The sequence below is a fragment of the Peromyscus maniculatus genome, chromosome 7, assembly GCF_049852395.1.
Source record: "Peromyscus maniculatus bairdii isolate BWxNUB_F1_BW_parent chromosome 7, HU_Pman_BW_mat_3.1, whole genome shotgun sequence".
Classification (NCBI taxonomy): Eukaryota; Metazoa; Chordata; class Mammalia; order Rodentia; family Cricetidae; genus Peromyscus; species Peromyscus maniculatus.
The window spans coordinates 74,961,026-74,979,407 of record NC_134858.1 but is presented as its reverse complement, the minus strand read 5'-3'; the positions used below and the strand labels follow the sequence as shown (position 1 = coordinate 74,979,407).

Genomic DNA, 18,382 nt, shown 5'->3' with positions numbered 1-18,382 from the left:
GAAAGCCTTCCTCTTTTGCCTCACCTTCTGTAGTGACGGGAAGAGGTGAGGAGATTCCAGATGTGTGGGTTCCCTGACCTGCCGCCTACTCCCCATACTGTGATTGCTTCAGTTCTGCATCTGTACAGAAAAGACTAGGAGTTGGGTGTTCACCTGTGTGTCTATAATCAGAGTGTGTACCTGCACCAGAACTCCAGTGACAGCAGGGGATGGGTGGCACTTCTCTTTTCCTGCCAGGTGAACACACACAACAGGGCACACAGGATCCACTCCTTCCGCACAGCGAGGCATCCTTCTTAGTTCTGGACTAGGAGTTCCGGAATCTCCGCCAGAAGTGTGTTAGCCTGTCCCCATGCGGTGCCCTGCACTCAGCTATAAAAAGCGGTTATGAAGACGTAACTATGGAAAGCATGGCTTCTATTGGCGTAAAACTTTCTAATGGCGAATAAGTATTGTCTATTAAAAGTTCTTAATTTTTCTGACATAAGGAGCTGTGAAGGAGAAAGGGGGTTATTTTTAGGGGAGAGTATCTGCCAAAAAGAATGGGAAGCCTTGCTCGTTCGAGTCACAGTTCTGACATTTATCACATTTACTCCCCTGCCTTTGTCGCCAGAAAGCTTAAGCTAATTCCGATGTGTAGTGGGAGCAGCTGTGTGTACTTCTGTGCAGTGAGAGGAAGTAGGGAATGGACTTCCGCACAACGAGGGAAGGAGGGAGTGGGGTGCGGTGTTGCTGGCAGCCGCACCCTTGCTCCCAAGGCTGGCACCAACCACTCTGCGTGCCCTTAGCATCTTCTGCAGAACGGTGATAAGTAAACTGATGTTTGCATTGCTGTGCATGGCCGAGTTAGCCGGAGAATTCGAGTCTTTCTTGCAGATACTGCGGTTTTTAAATTGCACGCTTCTCACAGTAAGGGCATTTTGTTTCTCCCTCCTTCCCAGGGTCTTAGTACTGTTTTAGGTCCCGAGTTGTTCCGCGAGTTTGCACTTTACACCTGCTAGGATGATTATCAAAAAGATACATGGTAGCCAGTGTCCTCTTTACACCCCCTAGGGTGGTATCCAAAAGGTACACGGTAACAAGTGTTATTGAAGATTTAGAGAAGTTGAAACCTTTATCTGCTGCTGGTGGGAAAGTACAGCCGTGAAGCATTATTGTAGCAGTGTGGGCCGGTTCTCTCTCAGAGTTGAACTCAGTTCCCACGTAGCCCAGCTCTTCTAGGCGTATTAAAGAATTAAAGACATGTCCATACAAAAATGTGTTGGTGAGTTCATGGCAGTGTTCTTCATAATACCCCCAAAGTGGACTCAAACTTGGATCCATGAGAGAATGGATAAATAAGATGGACACCCATCAATAAACTACTATAAAAGAAATGGAGTACTACTACATGCTGCAACGTGAATGAACCTTGAAAAGATACTAAGTTAAAGAAGGAAGAAAAAAAGAAAGTAGACCCCAAAGGTTACACAGCACTGACTCTGTTTATACAGAGGAACGAGTATGGTCAAGTCTGTAAGAAAAGAGGAGTTGTTAAGAGGCTGAAGGATGGGACACGTTTGAAGAATAAAGGATTGAATTTTAATGAATTCTTCTAGTTAGATGTACTCAAAAGAATTAACAACATGTACGTACAAGAATGACTTTGGTTCTTTCTGAGAGGGTAAACATTTTTTGGAATTAGTCGTAATGTTTGCATAGCTTATGAATAAATGTGCTAACAACAGGGAATTATACACTCCAGAAAGAGAATTTAATAACTGATGAATTGCTCTAAGGTCACTAGTCCAATTACTTGCCCCTGGCCAGCACGTGTGTCCAGTCTTTACGGTGCTAGGGTGATACAGAGTGGGGGTGAAGGTCGGAGGGACTGAGACCCCAGAGAACGATCAGGTCATACCAAGGAATTGGGGAGCCTGTGGCCCAGCCCTGGTCAGTGTGCTGCCTGGTCTTGGCCTTGTCTAACTCTTCCGTGAAACGTTCATGTTACTGGCTGTATAATAATGCTATAAAAAAAGAAGTTAGCGAAAGCGTACTCCTTGCACCGTTAATTAAAATTTCTCCTCAAAGTGGAGCCTGCCTAGAAGAGCAGAAGTGTCTGTGATGAGCTAATGTAGTTCCCAACACAGCCATCCGTCATTGAATAGTTCCTATCAGTAAACATGTAATTATGATAATTTGGTGGTAGAAATAGACCGAGTTGGCAGGCCTTAGGTTCTCTGGCAGACTGAGCTAGAACATGTGAGTCTGACTGTGTATGTGCCGTCCTTGGAGCCGGTGACCTTGACTTCAGTGGACTTGAACTAAGTAAGCCCTGCGGCCATGGCTGACAAAGCCTAGCGCTAGGCTGCTTAGCTGTGGTGTGATAGAAGAGAAAAACCTTTGAGAAAACTTGCCATATTAAATACTCTTTTAAGTCTGGGGAATGGCTATACAATATTGTTTCAAAAGCAAAAATAATTTTTTTTTTTAAAGTTTGGGCTTGGGGGGTATAGTTTACTGGTAAAGTACTTTCACCAGCAAAATTGTTTTGTTTTTACTCATTGTTACTGTAAATGTTTATAGTTTTTTTTTTATGATTTTGCAGCATATTGTCATTTGTTTGGTTTAAGTATCTTTCATTCTGTTTTCTAGATGATTTGGTAATGAAAATCAAAATGGTTTAAAGAGAGTATTATTTAAAACAGTTAAAAAAAAAGTGAATTTCTCAAAATAGCCACTCATTCACTCCCTTGAAATAGATTCCTAAATATACAGTCGGCCTCCGTTCTGACTTGGAGTGTAACGTCTGGCCCGCTGTTCTGAACTGGATGAAGCATGCAGGAGGCATGACTTCCTTCCTACGCTTCCCGCAGGCTCCTTAGCTTTCTCCCTCTGCTGCTGCTGCTGCAAGGCAGGGCTGGGGTGGGGGTTGCTAGTGGCAAGAGGTAATTCCCGTGCCCTAGAGGACAGCGAGGCCATCCCAGCAGTACTGCACAGAAATTGAACGAGCTGGGAATGAAAGATGAGCTGTTTACTAATAGGGAATGCTTTTAAAAGTTAAAGATTGTGTCGGTAGTGAGACACTGTGCAGTTGTTTTAAGAATAATGTGTGTACAAGGTTAAAAAAAAGGAGACACTGTCTGCTGAGGAAAGCAGTGTGGCAGGTGTATAGTAGATGCCAGTTTTCTACTTCAAATAATATGACAGGGTTGGAGGGTGGCTCATTGGCTAAGAACATGTTTTTACTCTTGCAAAAGACCCAGGTTCGGTTCATTCAACAATCACAAGCATCTCTAACTCCAGTTCCAGAGAATCTGGTTCCCTCTTCTGATCTCTATGGGCATCAAGCATGCACATAATACACATCACATACATAGAGGCCAATCACACATAAAATGAATACATCTTTAAGGAAAAAAAAAAAAAGACTGGGAACTGAAGGCAAGGCTCAATGGTAGTGCTTACTGCTCTTCTAGGGACACAGTTTCTGTTCCCAGCACCTTTACAGGGTGCCTCACAGTGCCCATAACTCTGGCTCCAGGAGATCTGATGCCCTCTTCCGGCTTCTGCAGCATATGCACACCCGTGGTGAATATAAATTGAGACAGGCGCGCGCGCGCGCGCGCGCGCGCGCGCACACACACACACACACACACACACACACACTTGGCTTTTAAAAAAGACTGGAGTCATACCTTCTTGTCTTTGCTTAAAGGAAAATTCTAGTTAAAATGTCTTTTGAAAAGTAATTGTGAGGGTGTATTAGAAGGGAATAAGTATGGAAGGAGAACTTCTTGCTGAACATGTGGATTTAAATATATATGTGTGCGTGTCTTCTAATGCTTACATATATGTGTGTATATACATATGTATTGCCAGTTAACAAGGTTCACTCACCAACTCCAGAGTGAGAGGTAGCATAGCAGAGCAGTTACAATGCTATGTGAATCCTGGCCTTTTTACTCCACAATTATGAGAGATGTTCAGTTTTTTTTCCTTGTACCTTAGCTTTCTCCATACAGTTAGTTCTTGTAAAGCAGTTATAATAAATACATCATACAGTAAATTGCCAATATCATTAGTGCTAGTAGGATTATTAAAAACTAAGACTTTATATATATTAAGCAAAATTTTTTTGATTTTTTTTTTTTGAGACAGAGTTTCTCTGTGTAACAGCTTTGGCTGTCTTGGAACTCACTCTGTAGTCCAGGCTGGCCTCGAACTCAGAGATGCACCTGCTTCTGCCTCCCATGTGCTGGGACTAAAGGCATATGCCACCTCTCTGGGCTCCTCAGTAGCACATTCTTATGTGGGTTCTGTTAGAAATGAGATACTGTTTACTGTGAGTGGGATATGCTGCCTCGGTGGGGACAGACACCATGTTAATGCTGTGTTCTAGGAGATGAGGGAAGAGCTGGTTCTTCTCGGTATCAGTGTCTGACTGCTTCTACACAGATGCTGTGCTGTGTCCGCTGGTAACCGCAGCGGTTTGGAGAATCATGTTCCACAGTGGGTTGGTAGGTCCTGTACGTGGTCTAGCAAGTTCCAAGGCAGGATGCTAATGAGAATCAAGCCCATGGTGTTTTCAGATTAGTCTGTTGTCCTCTGACTGAGAATGATTTGTCCAGATTCAGGGGTCTCTAGCCAAAGCCTTTTCTTTGTCTCCTGTCCCTGGTTTGTGAGTCACAAATTACAGTGTATGTAAGGTACGAAATGGCCATGCCAGCACCTCCCCTTCCTGGGGTCCATCCTCCGAGATTCCAGTGGTGGAAGATGATCACTGTGATCTTTCTTCCGACACTGACTGGACTTGGGGTCTTGTAATTTACCCAAGTGTGCTAAGGGACAAGGTATGGCCCAAGTTGTAAAATAACTAGCCTGATTAATTTGAAAGGAAAATATATTAAGCGCTAATCACCATAACAGACACCATATTTTAGAAGATATTGAGAGTTAGTAATGAAATTTCTCAACCAAACAGGTCAGGATTTAAGCCTTTCAGACACAGTGGCTTTCATCATGAGGTTGCAGAATCTGGTTATAATGTCCAAATCTTTATTTTTAATTTCTGGGAGCCATTATTTGTATTTACGTTAATGGTAAGTGTCAGTCTACAAGTCTGACTTTTCTCCCGAGAGAGATGTTGTATATGTGTAACCCCTGCTGCTCAGGAGACTCTTAGCAGGAGGCTGACAGAGGCATTCTGAGCAATGGGTTAGACTGTCGAGAAGGAGCTCAGACTACATTGTTGTCACTGCCGAATGGAGCTGCTTTTGGGGTCCTGTTGAGGGTAGGAACTCTGCCTTAAGTTTGTAGGCATTTTAGTAATGTTTTGCTTGGGTATTGGATATGCATGGTAACGATGCCATGCACTTTCGCTTAAAGAGAATTTTTAAAATCTGTATTTGTTTTTAATTTAGTATTTCAATTTTTGAAAATTTTGTACACGAGTACTGTATTTGTATCATTTTTACCCTTTCTTCTTCCCCCTCCAGCTCTTGCCAAGTCCCCCGACTCCCTCTAGATTCATGATTCTTCAGTTTGTGTGTGCACATGCAAACTGCATGCGAATACAGATATAGCCTGCTGAGTGTCCTTCCTATGTGCATTTCTGTTTAGGGTTGACCACTGGGGATTGGGCCGTTAATGGGTGCTCATCCCTGTATAAGACTCTACCAGCAACCACTTACTTCCTGTAGCTCTTTATCTAGGGGTGGGGCCTTCTGAGGTTCCCTCCCATCTTCTTGGCTTGTCAACTGGTGGTGTCATGGCAGATCTTGTTTAGGTGACATACTGTTAAGATTTCATGGATACAGCTTCCCTATTATATATAGAAGACATTGTCTTGTAGCAGTCATCGTGGTCCTCTGTCTGGCTCTTACAATCTTTCTGTTCCCCTCCCCCATGATATTCCCTGAGCCTTCAATGTAGGGGTTATGTTGTAGATGCATCCAGTTGTGGCTGGGCACCCCACTCACTGTCTGTTGCTTTCTGTATTTTGATCACTTGTGGATTTCTGTAATCATCTCGGCTGTATGAGGAATAAGAGTTAACAGTTACCTGTGGATGGCTAAGTATTATACTGGACTAGGAAAGTGGCACTCATGAGTTCTCCTCAAGGGTCCATGACCTCATAAGCCACGGGTGGTTAGCTAGGTTTACAGTTCTGGAGATGAACTCCCTCCAGTGGACAGTGAATTAGTCCACCTAGACAGCTGTTGGTTACTTCCAAGATATAAAGCCACAATTGTACCGCTGGAGACATCTTGCCAATCTGGTCATTGTAGTTTGAAGGCATTAGAGCAGTGTAGGGCTATTGGTTTTCTTTTCCCCATAGCAATGCGTCTTTGGCTACGGTAAGCATGAGTCCTCAGAGAAGGGGCTTTCAGATCAGTTCCAGCTCAAGTCCTCGAAGCCCTGTGCCTGAAGTGTGTGGTCTTATCCCAAAGTCAAGTCTTACCTTCAAGTTCTTGGAGATAACATGAGCAACTGCCATTGCCTATACAGTGTTAGGACTCTTGGACTTCCCTGATGAACAACTGGAAGAGAGGTTTCCCATGCCTAGCACTTGGGCATTTGTTAGTTGATGGCTCTTGGAGGAGTATTATCACCCAAGTGGAGTCAATGCATTTACTATATATTATATGTATACACGTATTTTAAGTAAGCATAAGTAATTTCCCCCATGTCTTTTTTTCATAATATTTTTATGGATTATTTGGGAATTTGACATCATGAATCCTGAGCACACGCTATTCCCAGTCCTCCCAGGTCTACCCCCTCCCCTCTCGTGACTTCTTGCCCCCACCCTAAAGAAAAAGAAGAAAAAGAAAACAAGTCCAATTTGTATTGTCCATATACTCACTGGAGCATGGTCAAACTCTTGGTGGCCAGCCCCTTAAAGAGAACTGAGTCTTTCCTCACCGACTCCCCTGCCAGAAACAATCAGTTGTAGAGAGCTACACTTCAGCATCCTTAGCACAATCTTTAAGAGTTCTCTTCAGTGGCTTTCTGTCTAAGCTGTTATTTTGTGTGTGTGTTGGGGTGAGGGGTAAGGTGGGGGAGGAATTTGTCTCTCTCTTTCTCAGCTGTGAGTCTGTAGTCATCAATACCATGGCAGAAGTAGCTTCCCTGCTCTTTGTAGTCAGCAGGAGCACTGATCATGAACTTGGAGACAGCATGGACCATGCACATCCACATGGTCTCCAGTGTCAGCATGTGCCATAGACCTCAGCATAGTATCTAGTGGCGGTACCGACCTCGGACATCAGCACAACCCTCTGCCACAGTAGGACCATGGGACCAGACGTGCCCCTCAGTGGCAGCATGGACCCAGACATCACCATGGCCTCAGGTGGCGTCACAGGCCACTCACATCTGTATGGCTCTCAGTGGTCACACAGCATGGACATGAACATGGCTTCAGGCTGCAGCACAGACTGTGGACATCCACATGGCCCTTGGAGGTAATACAGGTCACGGACATAAACACAAACCCCAGCTGCAGTAGAACCACAGACCTAGACATGGTCCTTGGCAGCAGCACAGACCCAGACATCATCCTGGCCTTAGGTGGTAGTGCAGGCCATTCATATCAATATAGCCTCCAGTGGAAGCAGAGCCCACGGACATCAGCATGGCCTCAGGCAGTGGCCCAGAGCGAGGACATCTGAATGGCCTTCAGTGGTATCTTGGGACATGAACACGGCTCCCAGCTGTTGTAGGACCACAGATACCCATATGAACTTTGGGCTTCAACATGGCCTGGGGCAGTGGACTATGGATACCAAAGTGGCCTACAGGGAAGCATGGACCATAGAGGTCTTTTGAGGAGATCCAGTCCAGAAAATGATCCGTTTTCGTCTTGGACATACTGTTGTTGCTCAGAACCAGGGAGATGGTGTGGCTGGGCAGTGTGTGTGTATGTGCGTGCGTGCATGTGTGTTGGGGGGTGGGGGGTGGCTGAGTCAGAACACAAGTCCAGGCTGCTGCCCACCATCCTGTTGGCCCTACACCATGCTTGCCTGTCCACTGCAGGCTTCTCTCACATCTATCCCCCGCTGTCTCATTTCCAGTTCTACCTCTCTACTGCTCACTCACCACTCTTTATCATTTCCACCTCTGCATTGAATATTCGTTTGTCATTTGTCATACTGGTAGTGGGAACTGCAGTGTTTCACACAGACACACACACACACACACACACACACACACACACACACACACACACGCAAACATTTATGCACAGATTTCTGGTTTATAAATACTGGACCATCGCTGAGCCTCGTCTCAGATACCCTGCTGTGGCCAGAGTCATGGTGATCCTGCAGCTCTGGTTCCGCAGTGCCGGCTCCTTCACACGCTCCAGCAGCTCGTAGATGGGGTAGATGTTGGGGTAGACCGACTCAGAGCCCCAGATCTGGGCCCAGATGGTAGCTGAGTTGGTGAGCCACTGGCGGGGCCGGCCTGGCTTCTGCCACCACTGCTGGCAGCGGGCCCCTATGGCTTTTTGAGGCATCTTTCTGAATTGTCCTCTCTCCCCCTTCTCACTTAATGACACCCATTCCCCCCCTTCATCCCAGCTTCACAGCACCTGTGTCCTACTGACCTCCTTTCTAGAGCTTCTTCTCCCCCCTCACCCCATGGTCTCTTTCTACTTTTTACTCTAGGATACTCACATCCTAAGATTAGGAGCCAGGATCCACAAATAAGAAAGAACAGTGTTTGTCTTTCTGGGTCTGGGTTACCTCGCTCTGTATATTTTCTAGTTCCATCCATGTACCTGGAAAATTTCAGTTTTCTTTATAGCTGAATAGAATTCCATGTATCATATCTTTAACAACACCAAGTGGTAAAAATTCAGGTGTTTCTTAGTTTGGTTAAGGAGGTGAGACTACTGTGTGCATTGGAGATCGAGAAGTGGTTTTAATGTGTAGCTGGGAAACGTCCAGCAAGCGGTGAGCTCCTGAGATGCCTGGTCAGTCCAGTGTAAGGGCAGTCCCTGGCTCGGGGCCAGGTTGAACTGTGGCTTTGCTTCTTCCTAATGCAGGATGCCTCGGTCTCCCCTCTGTGTCATCCTAATGTTGCCCACAAGATGGTCAGGACTGACTTGGTGAGAAGAGGTGTGAAGAGGTGTAAGAGGAGCCCTGTACAGCTCCTTCCCTCTCCAGGCTCCCGTCTGTGTTTCAGGTGGAGGTGCTCAGACCAAAACTTCAGAAACATGGTACAACACAGATCTGAAATCTGTGCATAAAACGGCTTTTCAAGATGCATTTGATGGGGCTGGAGAGGTGGCCCAGTGTATTGCTCTTGCAGAACACCTGAGTTTTGTTCTCAGCGTTCACCATCAGGCAGTTCCAAATTGGCCTGTAACTCCAGTGCTTAGGGGATCCGACGCTATCTTCTGGTATCTGTGATGAGCAGCTTCTCACAAATGTGCATATACAGCCCCCTAAATACACACACAAATCATATAATTTTTAAAAATTAAACAATTTTACAAATCTTAAAATGCATTTGATGGTGCCTTCTAAGTGAAATTTTCTGAAGCAGTAGATGTCCTTAGTTTGTCAAAATAGATATGGAGGTAATGGATAAGATGACACATCATCCAGTGATTTTTTTTTTTTTTTAATCTAAATGTGAATGTAGGCAGGGGTTACCACCTTTCTAATAAACCTGGTGGAGTGATGTAAACAGGTATCTCTGAGGTCAAATCTTTGCTTTTCCCTTTCTAGGTGTAACTGTTAGCATTGTGTGTGTTAGTTCTATCTGGTCTGGATAGCTATCCCCCATGGCAGTACTTCCATGTGAGCACTTGATTGAAAGAAAGTAAAGCTAGAACTTTCATTGCTAGCCCATTCCATTGGGAAAACATTGGGGTTAAGTCCATGAGTGATTATTTAGAGCAAGGAGTTTGGTTTTCTTAAATCATGTTCATTTGACGGCTCTGTTGGCTTTGGCCTTTGCTGGAAACGCTGTTCAGTTTTCACATTCTTATTTTTATGTGTATGGGTTTATGTGTACACACAGTGCCGGAAGAGAACATTGACTCCTCTGGAATTGGAATTACAGACTGTTGTGAACCATCATATGGATGCTCAGAACTGAACCCAGGACCTCTGGAAGAGAAGCCAGTGCTCTTAAATGCTGAGCCATGTCTCCAATCCCTTATTCAGTTGATAATTGGACAAGATTCAGAATGTATACTGTCCTTAGCATAGTTAAAAATATTCCTGGCAAACACATGTTGAGAATCCGTGTGTACAGATACACATCTGTATCGATAGATGGAAGGACTGTTTACTCATATTTATGCTTTCTGGCTTTTTAGTCCACATGGTCCTAGTTTTGTTGTTTATTGTCGGAAAGGCAGAAAGTAAAGGATTAAGGCAGATTAGTGTTGATGCTCAGAAATAAAATCCCTCCAAATCTAGATGCTGCAAAAGCAATATTAGCAAAATTACTTAGGGTTGGCATGGAGACTAGGTACCTATGAGGTGAAGGATAGTCGCTTTTTGGAATCTGTACCATGCAATGCCGAATTAGCTCAGTATGTGGGGGCGTAGTTGATGAGTCACTGTCTGAAAGTGGCCCAGATAATCATCGTTAGGGGAGAGCATCGGCCTGTGGCATAGTGTCCTGACAGACTCTCTTATATCTGAAAGACAGGAGAGTCTGCTCCAAAGAGCACTGGGGTTTAGTAAGGATAAGAGCAACATCGGTATTATAATACTGCAGTATCGCTGCAGTATTAAGTCAGCTCTATGGTCAGAGCCTCTCATTATATTATCTCTGATGAATTAAAAGGGAGGCATTTTCCCTGGTGTTGGTGGCCATGGGGTAGAGCACTTGGCCTTTGTTGAGGCACCCTAGTGTAATTTTTTTTATTACATTTATTTGGGCTGGAACATGCCACCATAAAGGTAAGAAAACAATTTGCAGAAGTTGGTTCTCTCTTTCCACCAGTGGATTCTGGGGGTAGAACTCCGGTTGTCAGGCTGAGCCTTCTTGTCGGACCAAGGCACCCTGCTTCAAAACAAGCATGATATTTCACTGATAGCAGGAAGAAGTCCTAGCCTCTTAAGATTAAAGGTACCGCCGTTCTTATAACAGCACATTTTTAACATTCTGAAGCTGAGAGGCACATAGTTGGCGTCTGTCTGAGTTCAGGGAGTGGTCGTCTTTAGTGGCTAGTGAGTTACTTCCACATCTCATGTATAAGATATTTGTGGGTCAAACACTATACTTTTATTAATGCCATTGTATTGAAACTTGGGAAGTGAAGGCTGTGTTGATTAGTGGTGGTGGTAAATATTTTTATCCTGGGGAGTAACAACAGGAAAGGTTTTAATAAGAGCGGCATGTGGGGGTGTGGACGGTGGAGAGAGAGTAGGACTCTCTAAGGCGCTTTCATAACACTGCTCTCTTCTTTGAATTTCTAGTCTTTATAACCTGGCTTCACTGGAACTGAGAGAGAATCTTCTTACGTACCTTCCTGAGTGAGTCTCTGGGGAAAATAAGGGGGTTTTGTGCAGAGTGACTGGCGGTATAATCCTCCCTGGGTGGTGGTGCTTTCTGCCACATCCACATGAACCGTGCTTTCTCTAAGAAACTAGTTCAAGGAAGGAAGTGCACTGCTCTGTGTGCCTCAAGCCTTCTCTGAGCATCTTTGTTGTTGGTTGTTTCAACAGCTCTCTCACCCAACTGAGGAGGCTCGAAGAACTCGATTTAGGGAACAATGAAATCTATCATTTGGTAAGTGTGTATCTGAGAGAGTTGATGTTTTTTGTCCTCATAATCTCAAGTGATTTTGAGGAGTTCAGTAGGCATGTCTTTCTTCAGGTACAGCTAGGAAACACTGAGAATGTGCTTCTGTTCACAGTGGTTGAGAAATGCAGTCTGGGGAGAGTCGGGGCTAGCGGAGTGGTCATGAGGGGAGGCGTTTGCATTCTAAGAAAGAGTTTGCACACTTTTAGGGGTGGAGTCTTGATAGAAGAGAAGTAACGACCAACCCCACTGTGGTACCCTGTTCCATTCGATGATTCTTTCTCCCATAATGGAAGATGGAGGCCTAGGGCCTTGTTACTATGATGTTACCTTTTGTTCCAGCCAGAATCAATTGGGGCGCTCCTACATCTGAAGGATCTCTGGTTGGATGGAAATCAACTCTCTGAATTACCTCAGGTAATTTAGTGTCTCCCGAAATAAACAGCAACAGCAGTGAACTGTGTGTCTTTCCTGCTTCTGTGGGGCCTTTCTAGAAGACCTCAAAGATAAGAAACATTGTTTAAAAAGCACATTTGCAAATAGGCCCTGAGCTTTCACCCTTGTGCAGTGCCACGGGGAGATTGAAAACCCAGCCCACCGTCTCTAAAGATGCCGAAGTCTGTACTTCATCTTGTTCTCCCTGCCCAGTATCGTTTACTTCAAACCCAGCAGACCTGTGAATTATAAAGACCCTAGTTAAGACAGTATAAGTCTCTGCCTCTTTTAGTGATGTGCCCAAGTGCTTTAGGATCATTTTTTAACTACATTTTCCCCCTGTGGTAGTTAATGTAAAGTAATATTAAGAGCCCCCTGTAGCAGGAACCTTAAAAGTTCTTATTAATAAAATCAAACCCGAGGCCAGTTATTGGGGTCAATGCTGGTAGCTCAGAGAGACAGAACAAGCCACAGCTAACCTCACCTGGCCAGATCCTCAGCTGGTCTTGTTTCCTCAGACTGGAAGCTTCTTTGTCCTCATCCAGAATGAATCTCAGCTGAACTGTGCTGCTCGAAAGCCTGAAGCTTAACCAGCCACGTGCTTAACCAGCCAAATGCTGCTAGTTTCTGGTCCTCACGCCTTATATATCTTTCTGCTTTCTACCACCACTCTCTGGGATTAAAGGCTGTCTTTCTGGGATTAAAGGCGTGTGTCACCATGCTTGGCTGTTTCCAATGTGGCCTTGAACTCACAGAGATCCAGAGGGATTTCTGTCTCTGGAATGCTAGGATTAAAGGTGTGTGCTATCACTGCCTAACTAGTGGCTCTTCTGTTCTCTGACCCCAGATAAGTTTATTAAGGTACACGATATTTTGGGGAACACAATACCACCACAGCCCCCCCATGTCCCCCCCCCATCACTCACGGTTTGAGCTGGTGTGCCACGATGTTTATTTAGTCTTTTCTCTACTGTTGTCAGAGGTGAGACCCATGTTCTAAATGAAAAGGGCCTTGAGCTATTTCCTCCTTCAGTGTGGAGTCTAGCAGGCAGGTCTAGTTTCAGATGGATCAACTGAGAAACTCCCCCCAAAAACTTTCTCCAGCACAACAGGCATTTCTTATTGTTACCTCCTTTTTCTCTGTCACAGGGTTTGAATCTTGAGTGTTCACAGACTGTGCCTTTTATGGTGTGGATGAATGATCCCGTTTTTAAAACAGTTTGCGTGCTGCCCACTTGATTGTGTGGCCCAGTCATGATGGGGACTACGAGCTGTGGGTGGGGAGTGACAGGGAGAAGCCAGGAAGTCTGACACTAGAAGGACACACTCAACTAAAATGTGGTTGTCACTGTGACGGCACTGAGGTTCTCATGATGTCATCTAGTGACTAATGGAACTGAGAAACTAGATTCTACTTCTGAGATGTGAGCTGCAGTCCAGAAAGAGAAACAGATAAGTCACTTGCGGTAGCCTTTGACTAGTGCTTAGATTTCACTGGAACACGTGTGAAATTCTTGCCGGAGAACTCCTGGATGGGGGGAGAGTGCTGTGGAATACCAGGAGTGTAATATAATACTAGCCGTGTGACATTAAAAGGGGGAGAACACCTGGCTGTGCAGATGTGTATAAATGACTGTGTGGCCTGTGGCATTCTAACCCCAAAGGAATTGGCTCTCCCATGGATTACGATGTAAGTGCTTATTTAAAAGTCTCCTTTGCCTCTAGCATCAAGTTGTGCTAAACCCAAAGCCTCCTTTAGACTCTGTGGCTGTGATTCATATAGTTTAACATTTTTATTGGAAAGGGGTCTAGAAATTTACTCAAGTTTTTACACCTAGATATGTGTTAAAATAACATACTTAGAACTGAGGTCTTCAATTATTTTATTTTTGTATTTTATGTGTGAGTGTTTTCCTGGCATGTATGTATGTCCACCACATTTCTGCAGTGCCTCCCAGAGGCTTGAGGAGGGAGTCGGAGACCCTGGGACTAGAGTTGCAGATGGTTGTATACTTGCGTGTGGGTGCTGGGATTGAACCTAGTTCTTTTGACAGAGCAGCCCATGTTCTTAATCACCGAGCTCTCTAGCCCCAGAACTGAGGATTTATTTATTTATTTATTTATTTATTTATTTATTTATTTATTTATTTATTTATTTATTTATTTATTTATTTATTTATTTTTTGGGTTTCTTTGAGACAGGGTCTCTCTGTGTAACAGTCCTGTCCATCCTGGAACTTGCTTTGTTTACCAGGCTGGCCTCAAACTCACAGAGATCTGCCTGTCTCTGCCTCCCAAAGAGACTGTTTATAAAAACAGTTATATATATATATATATATATATATATATATGAAACATATATTTTATGTATATGTACATATGTATATAAAATGTATTTTGATCATATCCACCCTCCACTCCCCTCCTCCAACTCCCCATACTCAGCTTCATCTCTTCCCACCTTCATGTCCTCCTTTTCTTTTGGACCCAGTAAGTCCAGTTAGTGCTGCCCATATGCACATGGGTATGGGCCGCCTACCATGGGCCGTGCTCTTAAAGAAAAAGGAGTCTCCTTTCTCCAGCAGCCATCAGTTGCCAGTAGGTCCTCACTTGGAGGGGCGGATGAGACTTTGTGAGCCCCTGCCCAGTCTGTGCTCGAGTTTTGAGCAGCTTGATCTTGTGCAGACAACCCCATGTGCTGTGAGACCATGAGTCCAACAGTCAGATCATGTCCAGCGTTTGACAGCATTCACCCCCATCTTCCAACTCTTACATTCCTTCTGTTCCTGTGTCTGTGATGTAGACCTGGGTTTGGTTGCGAAAAGCCCCGATAGCAAATTCCTTCCTGCTGTGCCAGCTCCAAGCATGTGTTTCTCTTTCTGTGCCGTTCACGCAGGAAATAGGCAATCTGAAGAGCCTGCTCTGCTTAGATGTCTCTGAAAACAGGTTGGAAAGACTTCCTGATGAAATCAGTGGCCTGACTTCTTTAACAGACTTAGTCATTTCCCAGAACTTACTGGAAACAATTCCTGATGGCATTGGTAAGTATTGGAAAGTAGCAGACATAGAGTTCCACCTGCTGTCTGTCGTCTTGAGCATTTGGAACTCACTCTCTAATTCTTTGCTCATCGCTGTTCAGTGCTGGGAATGTGGCTCCTCGTTGCTTGTTTTTTAGAAGGAAAGCAGAGGATAGCAAATACGTCTGCCCATCCTGGTTTGGAGAAACCTGTAATATTGTTACTTTCAAGCATTGATTCATGTCTACTTTATCCGAGCTCCATAATTATAAAAGTGACTAGTCACAGTTAGAGGATGTATTTAAGGCAAATGAGCAGTCACTAGGATGTTTTATATGAGAATCCTAAACAGTCCATGAGAGTGTAGCTTGGACATCACTGAGAACTTAGGTCTTTATTGGACTCGATCCTGATGAGAGTGCATTGGGAAGGTGCTTTTAAAGGGGACAGTGAAGCCGGGCGGTGGTGGTGCACACCTTTAATCCTAGCACTTGGGAGGCAGGGGCAGGCGGATCTTTGTGAGTTTGAGGCCAGCCTGGGCTACAGATCAAGTTCTAGGACAGGCTCCAAAGCTACACAGAGAAATCATGTCTCAAAAAATCAAATAGATAAATTGTGATAAATAGATAAATAAACAAAAATAGAGGACACTGATAGAGCTGGTTATTTTCTAATATGCTGGGAGAGATCTTTTAACCATCCCTTGCTATTTCCTTCCTTCCTTCCTTCCTTCCTTCCTTCCTTCCTTCCTTCCTTCCTTCCTTCCTTCCTTCCTTCCTTCCTTCCTTCCTTCCTCCCTCCCTCCTTCCCTCCCTCCCTCCCTCCCTCTCCCCCTCCCTCCCCCCTCCCCCCTCCCCCCTCCCCCCTTCCTCCCCCTCCCCTTCCTCCCCCTCCCCTCCCCTCCCCTCCCAGACAGAGTCTCGCTCGCTATGTAGCCCTGGCTGTCCTGGGACTTGCTGTGTAGAGCAGGCTGGCTTTAAACTTACAGAGCTCTGCCTGCCTTTTCTTCCTAAGTGCTGGGATTACAGGCGTGCACCACCACACGGCACCCACTCCATTTCCTTTCTTTAAAGGAACTTAGACCAGTGTGAGAAATTAGTCCAGAATGTGATGGAACAAGTGTTGTTACTTAAGCTGTGAAAAACGTTCCTTATCATACTGTCTTTCTTGTCTTATTATTCAAGGGCCCAAACTTGTTTTTCTTTAAGTAGAGATTTTCATAATGTTTTCCTCGTATGCATTTCTAATCCTGTAAGAAAGAGACATATCTGTTAATGTGCTTTTTTTGGTAGTTCATTTGTTTGAATTTCTCGGGTAAAAAGCCTTATAACCTAGAAATTTTGAAAACAGAACCAGACCAGTGGTTTTGTTTGTTTTGCACAACTGTTTAAAATGTTAATTTTTAGATATGTGCTGATAATTAAAACATGCACACACAGAGAGACAGAGAGAGAGTGTAATCTCAGGGATTGATGGCCCCATCATAGTAGTGCTGCCCAGCGCCTGTCAGGAACTGTGCGTAACCACAGATTGTCCTAAGATTATGGAGAAGAGTGTGGCCAAGGACCTCTTCCTTTCTGCTATTCGCTCAGGATGAAAATGACAACGGATAATGGTCAGCACCAGTTGAAAAGCAGATGAGGATTCGTCTGACTTTCTAGAAAGGTTTATTTAGAACCATCTGGGGCATCAGGTGCTGTAGAAACTGGATGTTTTGATGCTCGGAATAGGAGGAGTCAGCAGATGGGAGCTGACCTGCTGTGGGCGTTGAAGGACTGTCCATAGCAAGGCCCTCTGCTGTAGGCTCAGTGGATCTTGAGGTTCAGAGGGGCAAAAGGAGAGTTTCCTTCGAAGAGCTTTGAAAAGCAAAGGTAATGGCTACAAATTACCTTGCGCTTCTTCGTGAAGACACAAGTGCCCGGTCACTTAACTATTCGAGCTATCAAACTCCCAGCTGGGAAGAGGGTTCAGGAGCTGCTTCAAGCTGCACTGTGCCCTGTGGATAGCGCCCGCATACCTCCTGATAGCAGGGGCCTGTGGGGATCCACCAGGGACTTAGTTCGTTATTGATTCTGCTCCACAGTGAGCTAAGGAGTGGCCCGCCCTTCCTTGCCCCATGGCTCTGCCCAAGGCCAGAGAGTTCTCCCTTCACCTCTCCTTCCCCAGCTTCATGTCTCTCTTTGTGTAGAGGTGATCCTCTCCTTTACTGGGGAAGGTGTCCGTGCCAGGATCTCAGTAGATAATGAAGAGTGCCTGCACCCTTGGTTGGTTTGTTTGGGGACTTGGAGGTGGCCCTTCACTCATTCCTCAGACACCACTCTCGTCCATCCACAGAACAGCTCCTGCTCTTACAGATGCATCAGTAGCTAACTGTTGGTCCTTCATGGAATTTTCTGGCTTTTTTTAGTTAGGCCTTTCAAACGATTTGTTTCTAATTACCGACTTTCTGATGTGCCGAACAAATTACTCTTAACACTCAACCCTGGGTGATCTAAATGAGAGTGTTACAGTTTCAGTTTGAAAAGCTGGTTGAAGAAAAAATAAGTAATTATTTAAAACAAAAAAGAGCAACAGATAGAAAAAGAAACAAGTGGCAGTTAGGCAAAGAATCACGACTAATGAGTTTAAATGACACTTTTGTAGGAAAACTAAAGAAACTGTCAATCTTGAAGCTGGATCAGAACAGACTCACACAGTTGCCTGAAGCAGTTGGGGATTGTGAAAATCTCACGGAATTAGTTCTTACAGAAAACTGTCTCCTGGTGAGTGCCTTGTGTGGCTGGGATGAGTTCAGTTCTTTGCACCTGCCACAGTGAGGTGTGGCCTGAAGACCAATGCATAAGCCAAGTGGGTGTGGGCTCCATCCTCAGAGCGTGGGCACTGAACTCACACCTCACAGAGATCCCTGGTGAAGCCTGCCTGTAAGCTGGATGTGTCCGGGGGCTATGTTAGTGCACCCAGAAGAAATGAGAAAGCCCTGGGGGATGGATGCTTAGACTGCTCTGTGTTCTGAGCTGGAGAATGGTGTTGAAAAACTTTGACCGCTGCCGTCTCTACCCTAAAAACCAGGACTGAGGGCAGCTGCCCAGACTCACAGTTTGACCAAGCTTCCTCTCCCTAACGGGGCCAAAGACTGCATGCACCATCTCCTGAGGGTGGGTCTGCAGGGTGGCAGCCAG

The 18,382-nt window shown here is 45.0% G+C and overlaps 1 protein-coding gene across 2 annotated transcripts in view; it reads left to right on the top strand.

The window, feature by feature from the left end:
• Lrrc1 (leucine rich repeat containing 1) overlaps window positions 1–18,382 on the top strand; it is a 121,209-nt gene that overhangs the window by 83,129 nt on the left and 19,698 nt on the right. For both annotated transcript variants that reach the window (XM_006973721.4, XM_076576706.1), the window contains exons 5-9: window positions 11,427–11,483; window positions 11,676–11,739; window positions 12,094–12,168; window positions 15,083–15,227; window positions 17,847–17,965. In XM_006973721.4, the coding sequence (XP_006973783.1) occupies window positions 11,427–11,483; window positions 11,676–11,739; window positions 12,094–12,168; window positions 15,083–15,227; window positions 17,847–17,965 (460 nt within the window). The remainder of the gene's footprint in view (window positions 1–11,426; window positions 11,484–11,675; window positions 11,740–12,093; window positions 12,169–15,082; window positions 15,228–17,846; window positions 17,966–18,382) is intronic.